Source organism: Sinocyclocheilus rhinocerous, unplaced genomic scaffold (assembly GCF_001515625.1).
Source record: "Sinocyclocheilus rhinocerous isolate Xijiao unplaced genomic scaffold, SAMN03320098_v1.1 scaffold487, whole genome shotgun sequence".
Classification (NCBI taxonomy): domain Eukaryota; kingdom Metazoa; phylum Chordata; class Actinopteri; order Cypriniformes; family Cyprinidae; genus Sinocyclocheilus; species Sinocyclocheilus rhinocerous.
Window position 1 is genome coordinate 215,240 of NW_015662061.1, and position 17,438 is coordinate 232,677.

The following is a 17,438-nucleotide window of genomic DNA, read 5'->3' on the forward strand; positions in this document are numbered from 1 at the left end:
GACACTTTGACCCTCCGTGGCTCGCCGGGTTTCCCTCTCAGCATTAGAGGGCTGTAGGCCGGAGGGCCGTTGCCTAGGATAAGCTGCTGAGATTGGGCAAAGCCGTTCCTGTAAGGAGGCGGTGGAGCACTGGGACCGTCGGCCCACGGCCGGGTTTTTGCATTACTTTGCACCTGCAGTCTTTGCTGTTGCTGAGCTTGCATCTTCTGCTGCTTCCCCCACACATAATCCACGAGGATCTCACTGTAACCGCCACCTCCGTTCGTTCCTCGACCTCCCGCAGCCGAGCGAACGCGGCCCAGTTCGGTGTGCCCGTTTACCTGCCGTTCGGGGCTGCTCCGTTGCGCCTGTTTTAAAGTCGTGTCCATGATGGCTTCAGAGCTCTTGTATGGGCCGTTCCGTACAGGCATGGCTGACCTTTGACCTCCGTCCTCCGCTGAGGTGCCGTGCCGGTCGAGTAACGTTTCGGAGCTATTGCTACGCCTGTGCCCTTGCTCATAGGACCCTGAGGACGACCCGTCCTGAGACTGCAGAGGCACCTGATGGGACGCCTCGGGATTGTCTGACCACTGCTTCACAGCAGCGGTGCCGCTAGATGATTCTGACCTACACAAATAAACAAGACATTTAAATGAATACAATTTATTACATTACATTAAAAAATTAAATAAATTAATATTTTTATTCAGCAAGGATGCATTAAATTGATCAGAAGTGACAATAAACACATTTATTAATTGTATGTATTTTTAGGTGTAATACTGTTGTCCTTGCTTACTGGGTTTTTGTAGAGCACTTTTTGTTTGTTCAAACAATTGATCAAAAGTGACAATAAAGACATTTATTAATTGTATGTATTTGTAGGTGTAATATTGTTGTCCTTGCTTACTGGGTTTTTGTAGAGAGCACTTTTTGTTGTATAGAACAATATTAATTGTAAAAAACAAAGTGCTAAACAAGCACATTTAATTTACATTGGAAATATATACACTACTGTTCAAAAGTTTGGAATCAGTAAGATTTTTATTTTTGAAAGAAACTAATACATTTATTCAGCAAGGATGCATTAAATTGATCAAAAGTGACATTAAAGACATTATGTTACTGTTTTAAATTATAATGTTAATAATAAATTAGTTTATAATGTTAATGTTTCAAATGTTTGAAAAAGATTTCAATTTCAAATAAATGCTGTTCTTTCGAATTTTCTATTCATCAAAGAATTCAGCTTTGCCATCACAGAATAAATGACATTTTAAAATATATGACAATAGAAAACAATTATTTTAAATTGTAAAAAAGTATTTCACAATATTACTGTTATATATTTTTTTCATCAAATAATTGCAGCCTAAGTGAGCATAAGAGACTTCTTTCAAAAACAATATCAACGGTAGATTACATTGAAAACGCAACAAATGTGACAACCGGAACAGCAAACACAAAACTCATTCTTACATACTCGAGTTTAATATTTACAGTTAGGGGGTTGTGAAAATCAGTAACCCTAAGTATCAGCAATAGTTATAGTGATGGCTGCCTTAGCAAACACTTCTAATTAAAACATAAATTAAAACAGCATCATTAAAGCAGCAAAACTGCATTTCTTATTTAAAGGGACAGTCCACTCACCCGCATGTTGCTCCAAACCTGTACGACTTTCTTTGTTCTGTGGAACATAACAGATGATATTTGAAAGAATGCTGGTAACCAAACAATTTCAGTTCCCATTGACTTCCACTGGACAAAAAATACAATCGATAGGAACCAGCATTCTTCCAAATATCGTCTTTTGTGTTCTGCGGATCAAAGAAATGCATACGAGGGTGAGTAAATAATGACAGACTTTTAATTTTTGGCTGGACTATCCCTTTAAGCTACCCAAGTGACGCTCTGATTAAATGACAGCCACACAATGTATCAGTGCACAGTACATGCTGATAGCAGAATCTCCCTGCGCTGCGGCACAACAAGCTGCTCTGTCTGTGTAATTAAATTGAGATGGAAATAATGGGGCTTTACACTCAACCTCCTTAGGCATCCATTACTTCAATACACAAATAAGTAATTTAATCAAAACGTTTGAGCCATTATCAATTCAGGGCTTTTAACTACAATATAAACCATTAGCCAAGTGTCTATATGGCATTGATCGGAGTCAGCATTCGAGATGATGTGTGCAGTGTTGTATGTTTGTGTATGTGTGTTTCGCGCATTTGTAACCTGATGTGCACTCCTGTTATTCCATTCGACAGGAGAGGAGTTGCCGGGACACTTCTACCTTCCAGATTCGACACACTTCTTGGAAGAGAGTGACTCAGGCTGGCAGAAAAATACAAGTTTAGTCTTCTTGTTATGAATCTAGCACACAGTTAACAAACCTGGATTGTTGTTATATGGTTACCATTTTATAAAACTGATGATAAAATAATGTTGTTGCCTTATATTTTGTATAAACAATAATATTTTAATTTGAAAAAAATCATTGCTACATTATGATTACAGTATAGTCACAGCTGAAGGGGTTACAGTTGCTAATAATGTCTTTTAGCTTTTTTGCTAAAAATTTACTCAAACTCATCTACAGTGGGTATAGAAAAGAATCACCCCCCTTTAAAATAATCAAGCAATTCAATAACATTTTGTTGTGTTGCAGCCTGAAATGAAGACACAAAGTGAAATGGCTTTGTGTGCCATTGAGAAGGTGATTAGCTACAGCTGATTGAGTTTACAAGTCATTTTTAGGAGTCATGACTTGTGGATTATTGTGATGCTTTTATCAGCTGTTTGGACTCTTATTCTGACGGCACCCATTCACTGCAGAGGATCTATTGGTGAGCAAGTGATGTAGTGCTAAATTATCTGTTCCGATAAAGAAACAAACTCATCTACATGTTAGATGGCCATGTTAGAGTCAATGTTCAGCAAAATTTCATTTTTTAGTGAATTATTCCTTTACTGCCTAAATATCATTGAGTGGTACAGAGCCTTTATTCCAGAATCAGGTTTTAATTACAAACCACTTCAACTGGTTTTCATCTAAATGAGGTGATTCCAGGCCAGCTAATCAATGCAGATTCACCATTAAGTGGAAAAACAGCTGTTCCTAGCAACAACAAAGCAAATTGTGCTGAGTGTGTACCTGGCTGAGCTGGCCACAGAGTTGCGGTGAGTTTTCATCTCGTAATAGATCTCCACTGGGGAGAGTTTTCGAGAAAACCTGTTGTCTGGGCTCCCCGAGACCAGCCGGGGCTGTGAGGGTGACAGGCCATCAGAGGCATCTTCTGATGGAGAGAGAGAGAGAGAGAGAGAGAGACTTGTGAGGTTGAGACAGAAGCATGCTTTCTACTTCACAGAGATAAACTTTTAAGGCACACTACAGTTCAAAGGTTTGGGGTTGGTTAGGTTTTTGAAAGAGGCTTCTTATGCTCACCAAAGCCGCATTTATTTGATCAAAAACAGTAATATTGTATGAGTTCTTTCTGATTAAAAGGATTAACTTTTGAACAGTATATAATAAAACGTTTTTTATAATTTCATTGCATTAAATAACAAAATGAAGCCAGTGTGATCTGTGCTCAAATGCTGCACAAGCAATATTTGTGCTGTATTTCTTTATGAATTAAAGCCACTTGGTTTGACATTTTAGCATTTTTTAAATGTATTAAGTGTCTAAATAGATTTTGGGGCCACTGAACATACACAAGAACTTTTAAAATAGGGTAGTTATGTATCGATTATGGCAAAATTCATAGTTATAATGCCACACCCTCAGGAACTAAGGACAATCAATGAAAAACATTTACTGTATGCCAATAAAACATAACACTTCTTGATCAAAAATTGAGAGAGAAGGAGAGAGCGAGAGAGAGAAAGAGTGAGAATCAAAATGCCATGGGGAGAGGATTAGCTCAGTCAGTGAGTGTTAATAACAGGCTTTTGACTCACTGATGTGATGTGAAGACTCTTCACCCTCTCTGTCCACTGAACTCATCCTGCCATTATCTCAGTCTCTCAAATTCATTATGAAAGTGAAAGTGACATGACGTGTAGCCAAGTATGGTGTCCCATACTCAGAATTTGTGCTCTGCATTTCACCGATCCAAGTGCACACATACAGCAGTGAACACACACACAGTGAACACACACCCGGAGCAGTGGGCAGGCATTTGTTTGCTGCAATGCCCGGGGAGCAGTTAGGGGTTCAGTGCCTTGCTCAAGGGTCTCCCCACAGTCGTGGCATTGAAGGTGAAGAGAGCTCTGTACATTCACTCCCCACAACTACAATCACTGCCGGTACCCAAACTCAAACCTGCGACCTTTGGGTTACAAGTCCGACTCTCTAACCATTAGGCAACCATTACATCCATGCAATGTAATGCAATGATTCGTCCCATAACTCACCAGTGTCCTGATTGGTGGAATCAGACGTGGAGCTGCTCTCTGTCTTCACCGTGTTTTCTGAGGACGTAAACATCTACACATTATGGAACTCAACTGATACACACATTACATGAAGTCACATAAACACACTGTATTGGCTCCATGCTGCTGATAATGGATAAGGTTATGTTGTTGTTATATTGTAATTATAATTATAATATAATTATTAAATATTGTAACATTGTTCATGTCATTATATGTGTTAGACATACAATATTGTCCCTGGAAGTCCACTAAATCTGACTAAATCTTCCTGTAGGATGTCCTCAAATCTAAAAGCAATGCTTTTGTAAAGAATTTTTATTCATGATTAATTTGTAAACAATTTCTTTATTTATACTAATATTCATAAAATTGTGGAAATATTTATGATTTTATTCATGATTAATTTGTAAATAATTTCTATATACAATTGTGGAAATACTTATTCACGATTTTAACATTTGTTATTATTTAAAGGGGTCTGAATAATTATTTTAAAAATGCAAAACATTTTTTTTTTGTTAGAGTTAGTAGTAATTCAAATCTATAGTTTTTCTAGTGTTATTTTAGTATCAGATGTATCAGTTTTTATTTTTATATTTTCTGTTTTAGTAATTTCGTTGTGTGTTTTTGTCATTTTTATTAGTTTTTGTTTACATATGTCTATATAGTTTTTACTCTATTAATAATTTTATTTAAGTTTTAGTTTTACTTATTTTAGTGCATCAAGTTAAACTAATTGAAAATGAGAAATGCTGCCTTGACAACTAGCTGTAATAAGTTTACGTTTTTTGTATTATATTATATTTGATTTCAGTTTAAGTTTAAGTTTAAGTAACCGTTTTTTTTATGGTAACACTTTAATAAGGTCTCATTTGTTAACATTAGTTAATGCATTAACTAACATGAACTAACAATGAACAATATATTTATTAACCTTTGTGAATGTTAGTTAATACAAATGTTCATGCTAGTTCACAGTGCCTTAACTAATGTTAACAGATACAACTTTTAACTAAAGTTAACAAATGAAACGTTATTGTAAAGTGTTAGCATTTTGTTATGGTTTTTAGTTGTAGTTTTAGTTAACTATAATAACCCTGGTTTGTCCTTATCCACACAGCTACAGTTTATTTTTCACTGAACCTGCGTCATCATTATAGTAAAAATGGCCGGAAACAGGCTGGTTCCTCAACACTTCCTGTTGCACTTCATCACGTCGTACGTGTCTCATTTAAAGCAGACTGTTTTCCATGTTTGCACACATGAGAAACTCTTTTCTAAATTTACAGCACAGACACAAACACGCAAACACATTCAAATGTTCCCACGGTCCAGAGCCAGACCGCCAGCCTGACACTAAACTGGTCTGATCCATTGTAAATCAGTCTTCACCCTGTCTCTCCCACCAAATCTCATCAGGTAATTTACCAAAGACTAAGTCACATGAGTTTAGCACTGTAAGTGAAGAATCTTTGTTAATATAGTGAGTTTTAATCAAAGTTATCTTTAATCTGATCTCTATAATCTTTGCTTAGTTTGATCTGTTAACCTCATTATCTCGGAGTGATATCTTTAATCTCAGCACAGTCCAGACTGAAACTTATCAGATTATTTCAGTCTAATCTATATTCATTACATCAGCTTTTTTACAGCTGGCTTGCTCTAAAACACTGCTTAGAGCTGAGACAAACATAAGTGATTTGTCAATTAGCTGAGTATCTAGTATGCACATGGGCGACATTGGGGGGGGTGGCTGGGGGGGCAATTGCCGGTTCTTACTTGTGAATTCAGTTCACTGGAGACTCGTGTAACGGAGGCCAGCGAGTAGGTGCTGTGCAGGTAAACCTCACTCCCCTGATCTCAAGAGACGCACTAGCGACTGACGCTAGAGGCTGCAGTCTTTAGCCTCCTTGTTAGTGAGTCCGCCTCCCATGCCGGAGACCCACTCGGAACGAGAACGAGGTGTGGCGGTGAGGACCCGGGGGAGAGGGGTTACATTGGTGCCGTGACCCGGATGGGAGTGAGGTTTACTTAAATACAGTAACGAAGTAAAACTACTTCGTTACTGTCCACCACTGAAATTAATAAATTAATTCTGCTGTTAAAAACAAATAAATAAACCGTGTAGGAGAGTGGTTATTATGTGCAAACAGTGAGAAACTCTATATATGTGCAGTGTGCGCATGTCAAAAAAAATCAATTCCGATTTGAAGCTTGTGACATAGCTAAACAAGCACATCAACCCGATCACTTTCTTTAGCGTTCATGTAAACAGTAAACACTACATTCAGATTCATCAATCGGAATGAATTCAGTCCAATTGAACCAAAAATTGTGCATGTAAACGTAATGTTAGAAAAGATTTCTATTGCAAATAAACTTCAACATCGTTAATAATAAGAAATGTTTCTTAAGCAGCAATTCCTGAAGGATCATGTGACACTGAAGACTGGAGTAATGATTCTGAAAATTCAGCTTTGATCACAGGAATAAATGACATTTTAAAATATATTCAAATAAAACATACTTATCATAAATTGTAAAAACATTTCACATTATTTGTTTTTACTGTATTTTTCATAAACACATGCAGCCTTAGTGAGCAGAAGAGACTTCTTTCAAAAACATTCCAAAATCTCATAGACCCCAAACTTCTGAATGGTATAAGAGTATACTGTATACATAATTAAAATATTCCCAAACACAAATTCTGGCCATGAAATGGTGTTTAGTTCATCTTTATAATCTTGAAACCCACCTGTGTGGCATCCTCTATGAACCGTCCGTTTGCTGTGTGGAGGATGCTGTTCTGAATCGACGTGCCTGCGGAGGGCGCCGCTGAACAGAGTTTTCTTCGTCTTGCGCTGCGTGACGTCCTCTTCCTAAGCCAGCACAAACAGTGAGCAGCTTATGATATTTATCTATCACGTATTCCATATCAAATTAGTAGCCACCCATGTCATCTCAAATGCACACACCTCATTTTTGGTGTTATGTTTGGACCCGCTGCGGGACAGACCAGCCCTGCGCCGCACATGAGGGAGTTTCTCTCCAGTTTCCAGAGGATATTCATGAGGAACCTCACCTGTCAATTCCTGAAAAATTCATGAAGAGCAAACATGAACAAGTATATTTTTTCTTAAAACGATTTCATTATTATTTTTAATATTTTAAAGCAGACATATTCACTTTTGTTAAATATTATATATTAATGAATATAAATTGATTGGCTAACATTTTTGCATATGAAATGAATTATGACATTTCTGATAAGTTGCTGAATATTGAAAGATGTTGATGTGCACAAACTTTCGGTCATATGTTAATGTGGTCATGGTTGTAACGGTGTTAGCAGCTTAGTTTTTCAGCTAAGTATTCATAAATGGTCTTGGGAGGGAGTTTTGCATTGTGAATGTTAGAGTATGTCACATTATGTACATTAATTCAAAAGAGAATCACAACCCCTCTTTTCTATGATATGATTCAAAGCACACACATCTGAAGTAACACATACTGTGTAAAACCAGCATTTCAAAAGCCAAGTATGAGCAAAGATTAGCTGGGCATGTGGCGGCATCTCCGCGGCGTCACATGATCTGGCAGCTCACCGCTGTGTGGTTCGCCAGTGACACCATGGAGAAATACAAAGTTTATCGTCTCAAGCTTTCTTGTTCTAGTTCTTTATAAATAGAACGAGTTCTGAGAAACTACCTCATTAAATTAAAATTTCTTTTTCGACACTGACCGCCTCCTGCAGACACACACGTTTGAGTTCTGCTATTCGAGTGTTGAGCAGCGACTGCAGACTCCTCCGGCGCTCCTGCAGCTCCACCGTCCGCTCCGCACGCTGCTTACTGTCCATAGCGGCCTGCAGCTCTGTAAAAAAACACACACATGTCACATCATAGCAAGGACCACAAATCCACTTACTTTGAAGTCTGGGGTTGGTAAGATGTTTTTTAAAAGGTCTTCTTATGCTCATCAACAATGCATTTATTTGATCAAAAATATAGTAAAAACAATAACCTACCATGTGCATAGTCTAAGCGATCACTGACGGGCGGGAATTAAATACACAGATATCAGATACCAGTCGTGTCTAAAGTGAATGTGGTAACACTTTAGAATAGGGAACACTAATTCACTTTTAACTACGACTTTTCCTTCAATAATCTCCTAATTTGCTGCTTATTAATAGTTAATAAGGTAGTTGTTAAGTTTAGGTATGGGATCGGATTAAGGGATCTAGAATAAAGAATAAGGCATTAATATGTGCTTTATAAGTACTAATACACAGCCAATATGCTAGTAATATGCATGCTAATAAGCAACTAGTTAATAGCGAGAATAGGTCCTTAAAATAAAGCGTTACCGTGAATGTAAACAGGCGGGCAAAAAATCGGATATGGTCAAAAGATTGTTACTGTCACTTTTGTACAATTTAATGCATCCTTGTTGAATAAAAGTATTAATTTATTATTAAATTCTTACTAACCCCAAACTTTTGAACTGTAGTATACAGGTTCTAATTTGTATTAGCAATTAAATAATAATAATAATAAACAATCTTTTTTTAATTGTTTATTTATTTTCCCACTGTCAGGATTTTCTTAAAAATAATTTGTTTAAAAATTTTGATTTCAAGTACTAGATCCTAAATAGTTTAAGTAGTTGTCTTAAATTTTTTAAATTCTTACCCAGTAATCATGCATAACTGGGAAAGGCATGAAAAACATACCCTTAACCTTCCCTTTCTGGGCAGCTCTTGGCCTTATTTTCTGCAACACTTGCATCACCAAACAGCAAATGCAAACTGCAAATTCCAGTTTACTAAGATTTAGGTTCTTTATAAAGATGTTCTCCTCACAGAAACCTCCCAAATGTTCCCACAGTTAAGGTTTTGTGGGATCTCTGTGAGGACATTTGGTCGCCACAATAGACAAAAACAAAACACACAAGCTTGTCACAGACTAACAATTTACAAAGTACAGTTCTTGTGTAGAAAGACAAGTTCTTATCAACAAACAAACGAACACAGACAGACACATGGAGGAGCTCACCGGGGCCTGTTATCTGGTGACCTTTGACCTCCATGTCATACGTCTTTCGCATCACCTCACTGCCTCCTGATTGTAAGTTTACCTACATAGAGAGACAAACAAAACATGACACTGACTAATCATTCTGGCAGCAGACTCAGCTGGAGTCTATTAAAACAAGACAGGCATGTAAATAGTTAATACGTTTCTTACCTTCTCACCTTTTGGTAACAGTCATGTGTACTGCAGAGGTTTGGACTTGTGGCCATGAAGCAGATTTGTGGCTGGGTGTTGCTGCAGTACTGCGACTGGCCTGAGGGGGGAGCCACTGTGCTGCTGCGCAACGCTTCACAAACTCAATGCCCTGAAACATAAAACAAACCACATGAGACACTGGAGAAGACCCTCCACACATAAGAGCTCTGATCTAGAGAAGGGCTTTGAAGACAGAATATCAGACTGACTACAAAGTTGCACTTAATCTAACTGACAGGACATGTGAGGTTTAGTAGATGTAACTGATTTCTCAGTTATCCAGTAAGTATCTTGTTTCAACTTGTCTCAGAAATTCTATAGAAGGATAAAAATTAGATACAGATAAGACCATTTTTGACACAATTTTGAGTACATAGCTATAAAATTAAATGAGCAGCAACTCAAATCATTTGGTCTTGGAGGAATTTGATGAGAGATGTTGGGAGTTCATATTAAGATCTCTGACCTTTGCAAGTTTTAGTATCTCGGCAAAATGTATAACAGTTTTGAGACACTGAGGTCTCTATAAGATTAATTTATCTCAATTTATATGAGAAACAATTGAGATATTAAAGAGATCTCAGTGTTTATTATTTTGTTATTTTAATTTCTCGGGTGCACAAAATTAAAGATAGAAGATGTTTTAGAGCCTGCTATTGTTAGCTAAAATGAAAACTAATAAAAATGGTTTCAGTTAATTGAAATACAGCTAAAATAAATAAAATAAAATATTAGATGAAAAATCGTAAAACCTTAAATGAAAATTTGAAATGGTACCAAACTGAAATAAGCCAAAGTACTAAAATTACTAAAACTGAACTAAAACTAAATTAAAGCTAAATAAAATATTTAAATAAACAAGAATGAATAAAATGAAAAACACACAAAACAAAACTAAATTCAAATGAAAACTGAATATAACTGAAAACGCTAATTCAGAATGATCATAAATACTAAGACAGTATATAAATAGTACTAAAATAATACTGCTTAATTAGTAGAAACATGTAAGAGATTTGAGATTTTATTTTTAGTTTATTTTCACTTTCAAGATCTTTGGTTGACCCAAGTCACATTCACATGTGATTCACAGTGTGTTTCCCCCCTTTCATATTCACATGGAACTGCCTGTGGGAACTCCGGACAGGAAGTGGACTGCGGCGTGCAGGAAGTGGCTCACGAAGCAGGAAGCGAGTGCGGAAAACAGAAATGGAAGGCTCAGACTATAACAACAATGCCGGCAGAAACCCTCACGCACAAAAACACTCACCCAGGGAACGAGTCATTTCCTAAGATCAGCTGTAAACAAGGAGGCACGGACAATGAGGAGAAAGGTCGAAAAAACCACAAATACTGCAACTCACATGGTTTCCTGTCTGCAACCTAAATAAACACCAAAAAACCCTAATGTTTTCAGCTTCGACGCCCAGTGGTGATCTATTCTTCTCAATGCATCAGAAAGTAATTATCTCGGCTGCATGAGATAGGCGGCCCTCTGGATGGACCGGAGTGGCTCTATCATTAAGAAGCTGTGAATGATGGGTGTCTCTGAAAAATGCAGAAGGTTATAATTATAAAGAAAATCAATAGACCCATTTGAGTCATATGCGGAACTAACTTGGAGAATAGAGTAGCAGATGAGTGAAGCACGCGTCCAAATTAAAAGAAAGCAACAGAACAATGTGGCTATTGTATGTTGTCATGACCTAATCGTGCCCATCACACACACTCAAGGGTCAAGGGAGGACAAATAAAAGCAAGCGGGCCGATAGCGTAATAAAAATATGTGCATATTGCTAGAGCAAACACGGTGTCTATGCCTGTCTTAGTTTGCCTAGTGTTGGGTTTCAGCTAATATAGTCACGCTGTTGTCAGTTTGAGCTTGATAAGATCCCTGATCTTGAAGAACTGATGCGTTTGCCAAATTCTAAGCATTTACTATAGAGTTTACCTAAATCTTCAAATGTTTTGATTAAACCCTTTCGCAATATTTATCCTTTCTAAGTTGGCCATGAAACTATTTCTCATAATAGCAGCATGATATGTTGATCTCATATACATATTGAATAGTTTTACTCATTTTGAGAGTATTTTGTTCCTTTAGTGGTGTTAGCTAAGGAAATAGTCAATATTAGTATTGCTCATACTTAGTGTTCCACAGTTTTCAACAATTAAGTATAAACCAGGCAAACTCATCTCATAGACTTATGCTGAATGAGGGATTTGAGCCATATCTAGAGACCAGAATATCATTTTTTGCCTTGGATCGCCTAGCAACCAGTCAGTACCCTAGCAACCTGCCAGAATCCTTATAGCAACGCCTTGACAATCACTCACTACTCCTTAGCATCATGGCTGGAAGTTCTGCACAGCCAACCAGTGTTCACATTGTCTGGAAAACATCAAATCTAGGATAAAATCAGATTTTGCAAGCCAGCATTAATTTGAGACTATAAATATGCACCAGACAAGCTGAGCGTGTGTGTCTGTGTGTGTGATTCACCAAATGTCATGACAAATGTTCTGCGGTCCTCACAAGGTCTGCCAGCATTCCACTCTCTCATGTCGGAGCCTGTATTAATCACTCCCATTCAGATGTTCGTGGAAGTATGATATGTCCATTTTTTAGACTTCCTGCATTTGTCCCTCTAACCATCTCTATTATGTTCTCTGTAAACCTGTTGCCCAATTCTGAACATGTAAAAGGGGCCGTATTGTACACGTTTGTGGCATTTTGTACGATATTTGTCCCCTTGAAATTTGGCTGCATTGAATTTACCATAGAATTACAGGTATCATTTTTATTTTATGGGTACACACCAATATAAAACATAATATTAAATTTAAAAAAAGAGAAAAAAGAGATAGATTCTTAAAAAATCTAAACAAATATATATTTTTAACAAATTGTTAAAGAATAACAAAATAAAAATTTGTATAAATAAAGTATTTTTATTACTATTTGATAAATTTAGAAGATTTTTATATTTATATTGTTATTATATTTTACATGGATGTGTAATATATAGATATAATAATCAAATATTATATAACATAATATGTAGTATAATATCTAATTTTACACACACATATATATATATATGTGTGTGTGTGTGTGTGTGTGTGTGTGTGTGTATACACTGTATGTATATATGAAGAGTTCAGATGCAAAAGCCTCTAAATGCCATCTGAAATTTTCGTCTAAAATGAGTATTTTTATCAGGCTCCTATATTTATGTTCAGTTACTTCACTTTAATTAAATAGAAAAGGACCTATACATTGCCATTAGAGTAAAATTACTGAACCTAAACATAGAAGCCTGATAAAAGGGCTGTCCAGAATGTATCCAGCCATGTAATATGAAAAATAGAGACGTTTATCGAAGAAGATACAAGAAACATTGTACATTTCTTCTCGCAGCAAGATTCTCCTGACTGATCCCTGCAACAACGACCTTGATATTTCACAAAACATCAACAATTTCAAATTGAAACAGAACGGCAACTTTTTTTCCTCAGGACTGCAGAACATTCTCCTCTGGGGAGCACAGTTTGTACTGAATTGTTCCTTCTCGCAGGGAGCGCTGAAGAGCAGGGGGTCAGCAGATTTTTTTGCTCCCTGGACTCTCTGTGACCTCTCTGATCCCGGCGGATCTGACAGACGTGTTCTCTACTGTTCCGTGCCTCCGGTAATTAATCCCACACTAACAAGGAAGTGTGGACACAGCTGCGTTTCCACACCACCGGACTGCACCGAAACCATCTTACTTTCTTCACTGCAAAATTACATGCAGTCTGCATGGGTCACACTAATGACAAATACACTTAGTCAAATCAGGTTTTTCTTATCTAGGATATCATAGAGTCTTGGGGTGGGCTCTTTTGAATGCTTTGGGCCTGTAAGCAACTACCTAGCAACCACTCAGACTACAAACACTCTGGCTACAGCCTACAACAGTAGGTGAGTTTTGCATGGATAACCATCACTCTCATTTTCTGCATAAAACGTAAAATTCCATTTATAATTATCTGCATCTCGAAATGATACACAAACTGTCATTTTCTCCATGTAGAATCTAAGAAAGTGAGTGCACCAAAATCTGTCCGTCTAAACCATCACCCGAAGCCATCCTGATCCGGATAATGGTGCTAAACAGATGCATGTGTGGCATTCCATTTTAAGGACAATTGGGACCAAATGGAATCAGGTTTCTGCATGGCCTGGAACATGTAAGTTATCGGTCTTAAAGGGATAGTTCACCCAAAAATGAAAATTCTGAAAATTTACTTGTTAATTAGTTAATTCATTTGTTCCAAACCTGTATGAATTTCTTTCTTCTGTTCAGCACAAAAGAAGATATTTTGAAGAATGCTGGTACTAAAATGTAGCTGGTGGCCACTGACTTCCATAGTAAGGGGAAAATACTATGCAAGTCAATGGCTAATATCAACTGTTTGGTTACAAACATTCTTGAAAATATCTTCTTTTGTGTTCAACAGAAGAAAGAAATTCATACAGGTTTGGAACAACTTGAGGTTGAGTAAATGGTGACAGAATATAACTTTAATGTTGTATATTGCTCATAATATTTTTATCAGGCTCCTATATTTATGTTCAGTTACTTCACTTTAATTGCATAGAAAAGGACCTATACATTGCCATTAGAGTAAAATTACTGAATTTTCTGCATAAAACGTAAAATTCCATTTATAATTATCTGCATCTCGAAATGATACACAAACTGTCATTTTCTCCATGTAGAATCTAAGAAAGTGAGTGCACCAAAATCTGTCCGTCTAAACCATCACCCGAAGCCATCCTGATCCGGATAATGGTGCTAAACAGATGCATGTGTGGCATTCCATTTTAAGGACAATTGGGACCAAATGGAATCAGGTTTCTGCATGGCCTGGAACATGTAAGTTATCGGTCTTAAAGGGATAGTTCACCCAAAAATGAAAATTCTGAAAATTTACTTGTTAATTAGTTAATTCATTTGTTCCAAACCTGTATGAATTTCTTTCTTCTGTTCAGCACAAAAGAAGATATTTTGAAGAATGCTGGTACTAAAATGTAGCTGGTGGCCACTGACTTCCATAGTAAGGGGAAAATACTATGCAAGTCAATGGCTAATATCAACTGTTTGGTTACAAACATTCTTGAAAATATCTTCTTTTGTGTTCAACAGAAGAAAGAAATTCATACAGGTTTGGAACAACTTGAGGTTGAGTAAATGGTGACAGAATATAACTTTAATGTTGTATATTGCTCATAAATAGCTTTGACAAAATAAAAACAAACCAACAATAAACAAAACAGAAAGGGACATATGCAGACACATAATTCTAAATGTTTTGAGGTTTTCCATGAAGACAGCTTTTCCCAAGATCCAAAATAGTCAAAACAGCCATTTCTCTTTTGAGGAAGACAGGAAATTTGGTAAACCAAGTATGTTATTTTATTCTTGCAAACTGCATAATTGATGCCCTTTAAATAAAAGGGGACGTCATTCAAACAACATGCAAATTAAAGGTGAAGTGTGTAATTTCTGTGATTCGGCAACCAATGCTACAGCAAAAATAATGATCGTTTCTAAACAAGTTTAAAGAACATTCCCTCTGTCTTCCATTTTCTCACTTGGGCATGCAATGCTGCTTTAAATGCTCAAGCTCTTTAAAGCCTGAGTGGATTTTGATTGGTTTGTATTGTTCGCCAGCTGGAAAAAATCGTTCTTAAAGTGATTCCAACAATATCGTTCCTCTGTGCCGTTATTGTTATAGTTGTGGTGTGAACTCCACCATTCTCATAAAATTAAAATGATTATTGAAACTTTATAGTTGTAGTTATTGTTATAGTTATCGTATAGTTTACTATAGTAGTTGTGCAGTCTCATATAGTTATTTAGCTGTGATCGGAGAATGTATTTTAATATCTAAAAAATTGCACAATTCCACTTAGTTCTCTATTGATTTGATCTGGTGCGCAAATTACCACTGCAGAATCATGTTTGGTTTTATTTTCAAGGACATGTGGTATGTATGCAGTACCACCTGTTTCTATGTTTAATGGCCATCAAGTCTCTCCGAAACCAAATTCACAGTACTAGCGACTAAATTTCATCTCAAGAGACTGGGAGTTTTCTTCACAATGAACATCAAAACGCAGTGAAACGAAAGCAAACCAACTTCAGAACCCCATGAGGCTTGTAGTCATTTGTCTCTGCTTTACTCGTGCATGCATCAGGTCCTGGCCTTTGTGCACAGGTCAGGTGAAGCCGATGAACCTTTCCGTCGTGCTGAATTTTTGGCACAGTTTACAAAGGAAACACAGGCCGCTGAATGCTTACTGCAATGGTTGCATCATGCAACATGCACCATGCGGCTACAGTTAAGTTTCCCGGTCTTGAAACCAGTCCAAGGGGTCTCCCAAGGGTCCCGAAAGGAAACACTATAGTTAGATCACACCTTGATGCTCTTTGCTTCTCACCACACCAGCAACTTAATGATATCCCATATCCTTCTCTTCCTCACTACTCTCAAAAATCTGCTCCGTCTCCTCTCAGCGGGCTGGGCCGAGGCCACGTTTCCTCTGACTGGCAGCAACAACAGCTCCAGCAGAGAGGAGACAGGACGGCTGCAGACAGCAGATGGCCCCAACATATGAACCAGCTCCCCCAATTTCACAATCTCAATCTGAACATAAAGCAAAGAGCACACATGAAAAACCAGGAATGATGCAAAGATACTGTAGAGTTACAGAAGGTGACGATATTTTCTGGAGCTGAGATGATATTTTCTGTGATCCATAATCATCTGCAGCCGGACACTGCAATACTCCTCTTGGGTGCTGATTTCATAATGCAGCTTATACGTACACTACAGTTCAGAGGCTTCGATTTAATACTTTTATTCAGCAAGGACGCAATAAATTGATAAAAAGTGAGAGTGAAGACATTTATAGGCCTAATGATAATAAATAAATGCTGTTCTTTTGAACTTTCTATTCATTAAAGAATCCTGGGGGGTGGGGGAATGCAGCACTGTTTTCAACATAGCTAATAAAAAGAAATGTCTATTGAGCAGCAAATCAGCACATTCGAATGATTTCTGAAGGATCATGTGACACTGAAGACTGGAGTAATGATGCTGAAAATTCAGCTTTGCATCACAGGAATAAATTACATTTTAAAATATATTCAAATGGAAATCAGTTCCTTTACATTGAAATAATATTTCACAATATTAGCATTGTTACTGTATTTTTTATTTTTGATAAACGCAGCTTTGGTAAGCATAAGAGACTTATTTTGAAAACATTAAAAATTGTAATGGTAGTATATGTGAAATTAACTTAATCTGGAAAAATGCATGATGAATGGCAATCTGACATCACTTACACAACATTAAAGCAAACAAATTCTCAGCTACATATTTTTCCACAACTTAACTGTAAATTTGCTGTAATTAAACAGTTTTTGAATGTGTATGTGTGTATGTGCATGTGCATCAAATTAATTTTTTGGATTTATTATGCAATTGTTGGACACACAGAACAGGTGTGAGGATAAACATGGTGTCCAAATTTAGTGTTAAGTGAGCCAAAGCCCTCATTGTGCTGGCACAATCAGGACCAGATGCATTCATGCTCAAAGGTCACATTCGGTCATGATGCTGGTTTCTTAATACTGCCGTTCAACAGTTTAAACATGCAACAAC

The 17,438-nt window shown here is 37.0% G+C and overlaps 1 protein-coding gene across 1 annotated transcript in view; it reads right to left on the reverse strand.

The window, feature by feature from the left end:
• The window catches only part of ccdc120a (coiled-coil domain containing 120a), a 28,291-nt gene that overhangs the window by 3,056 nt on the left and 7,797 nt on the right, over positions 1–17,438 (reverse strand). Inside the window, exons 2-10 of the mRNA XM_016537292.1 lie at positions 9,689–9,831; positions 9,489–9,570; positions 8,174–8,304; positions 7,407–7,523; positions 7,187–7,310; positions 4,405–4,461; positions 3,143–3,284; positions 2,224–2,322; positions 172–606 (exon numbers count right to left, since the gene is read on the reverse strand). Of these exons, the coding sequence (XP_016392778.1) occupies positions 172–606; positions 2,224–2,322; positions 3,143–3,284; positions 4,405–4,461; positions 7,187–7,310; positions 7,407–7,523; positions 8,174–8,304; positions 9,489–9,570; positions 9,689–9,736 (1,235 nt within the window). The 5' untranslated portion in view covers positions 9,737–9,831. The remainder of the gene's footprint in view (positions 1–171; positions 607–2,223; positions 2,323–3,142; positions 3,285–4,404; positions 4,462–7,186; positions 7,311–7,406; positions 7,524–8,173; positions 8,305–9,488; positions 9,571–9,688; positions 9,832–17,438) is intronic.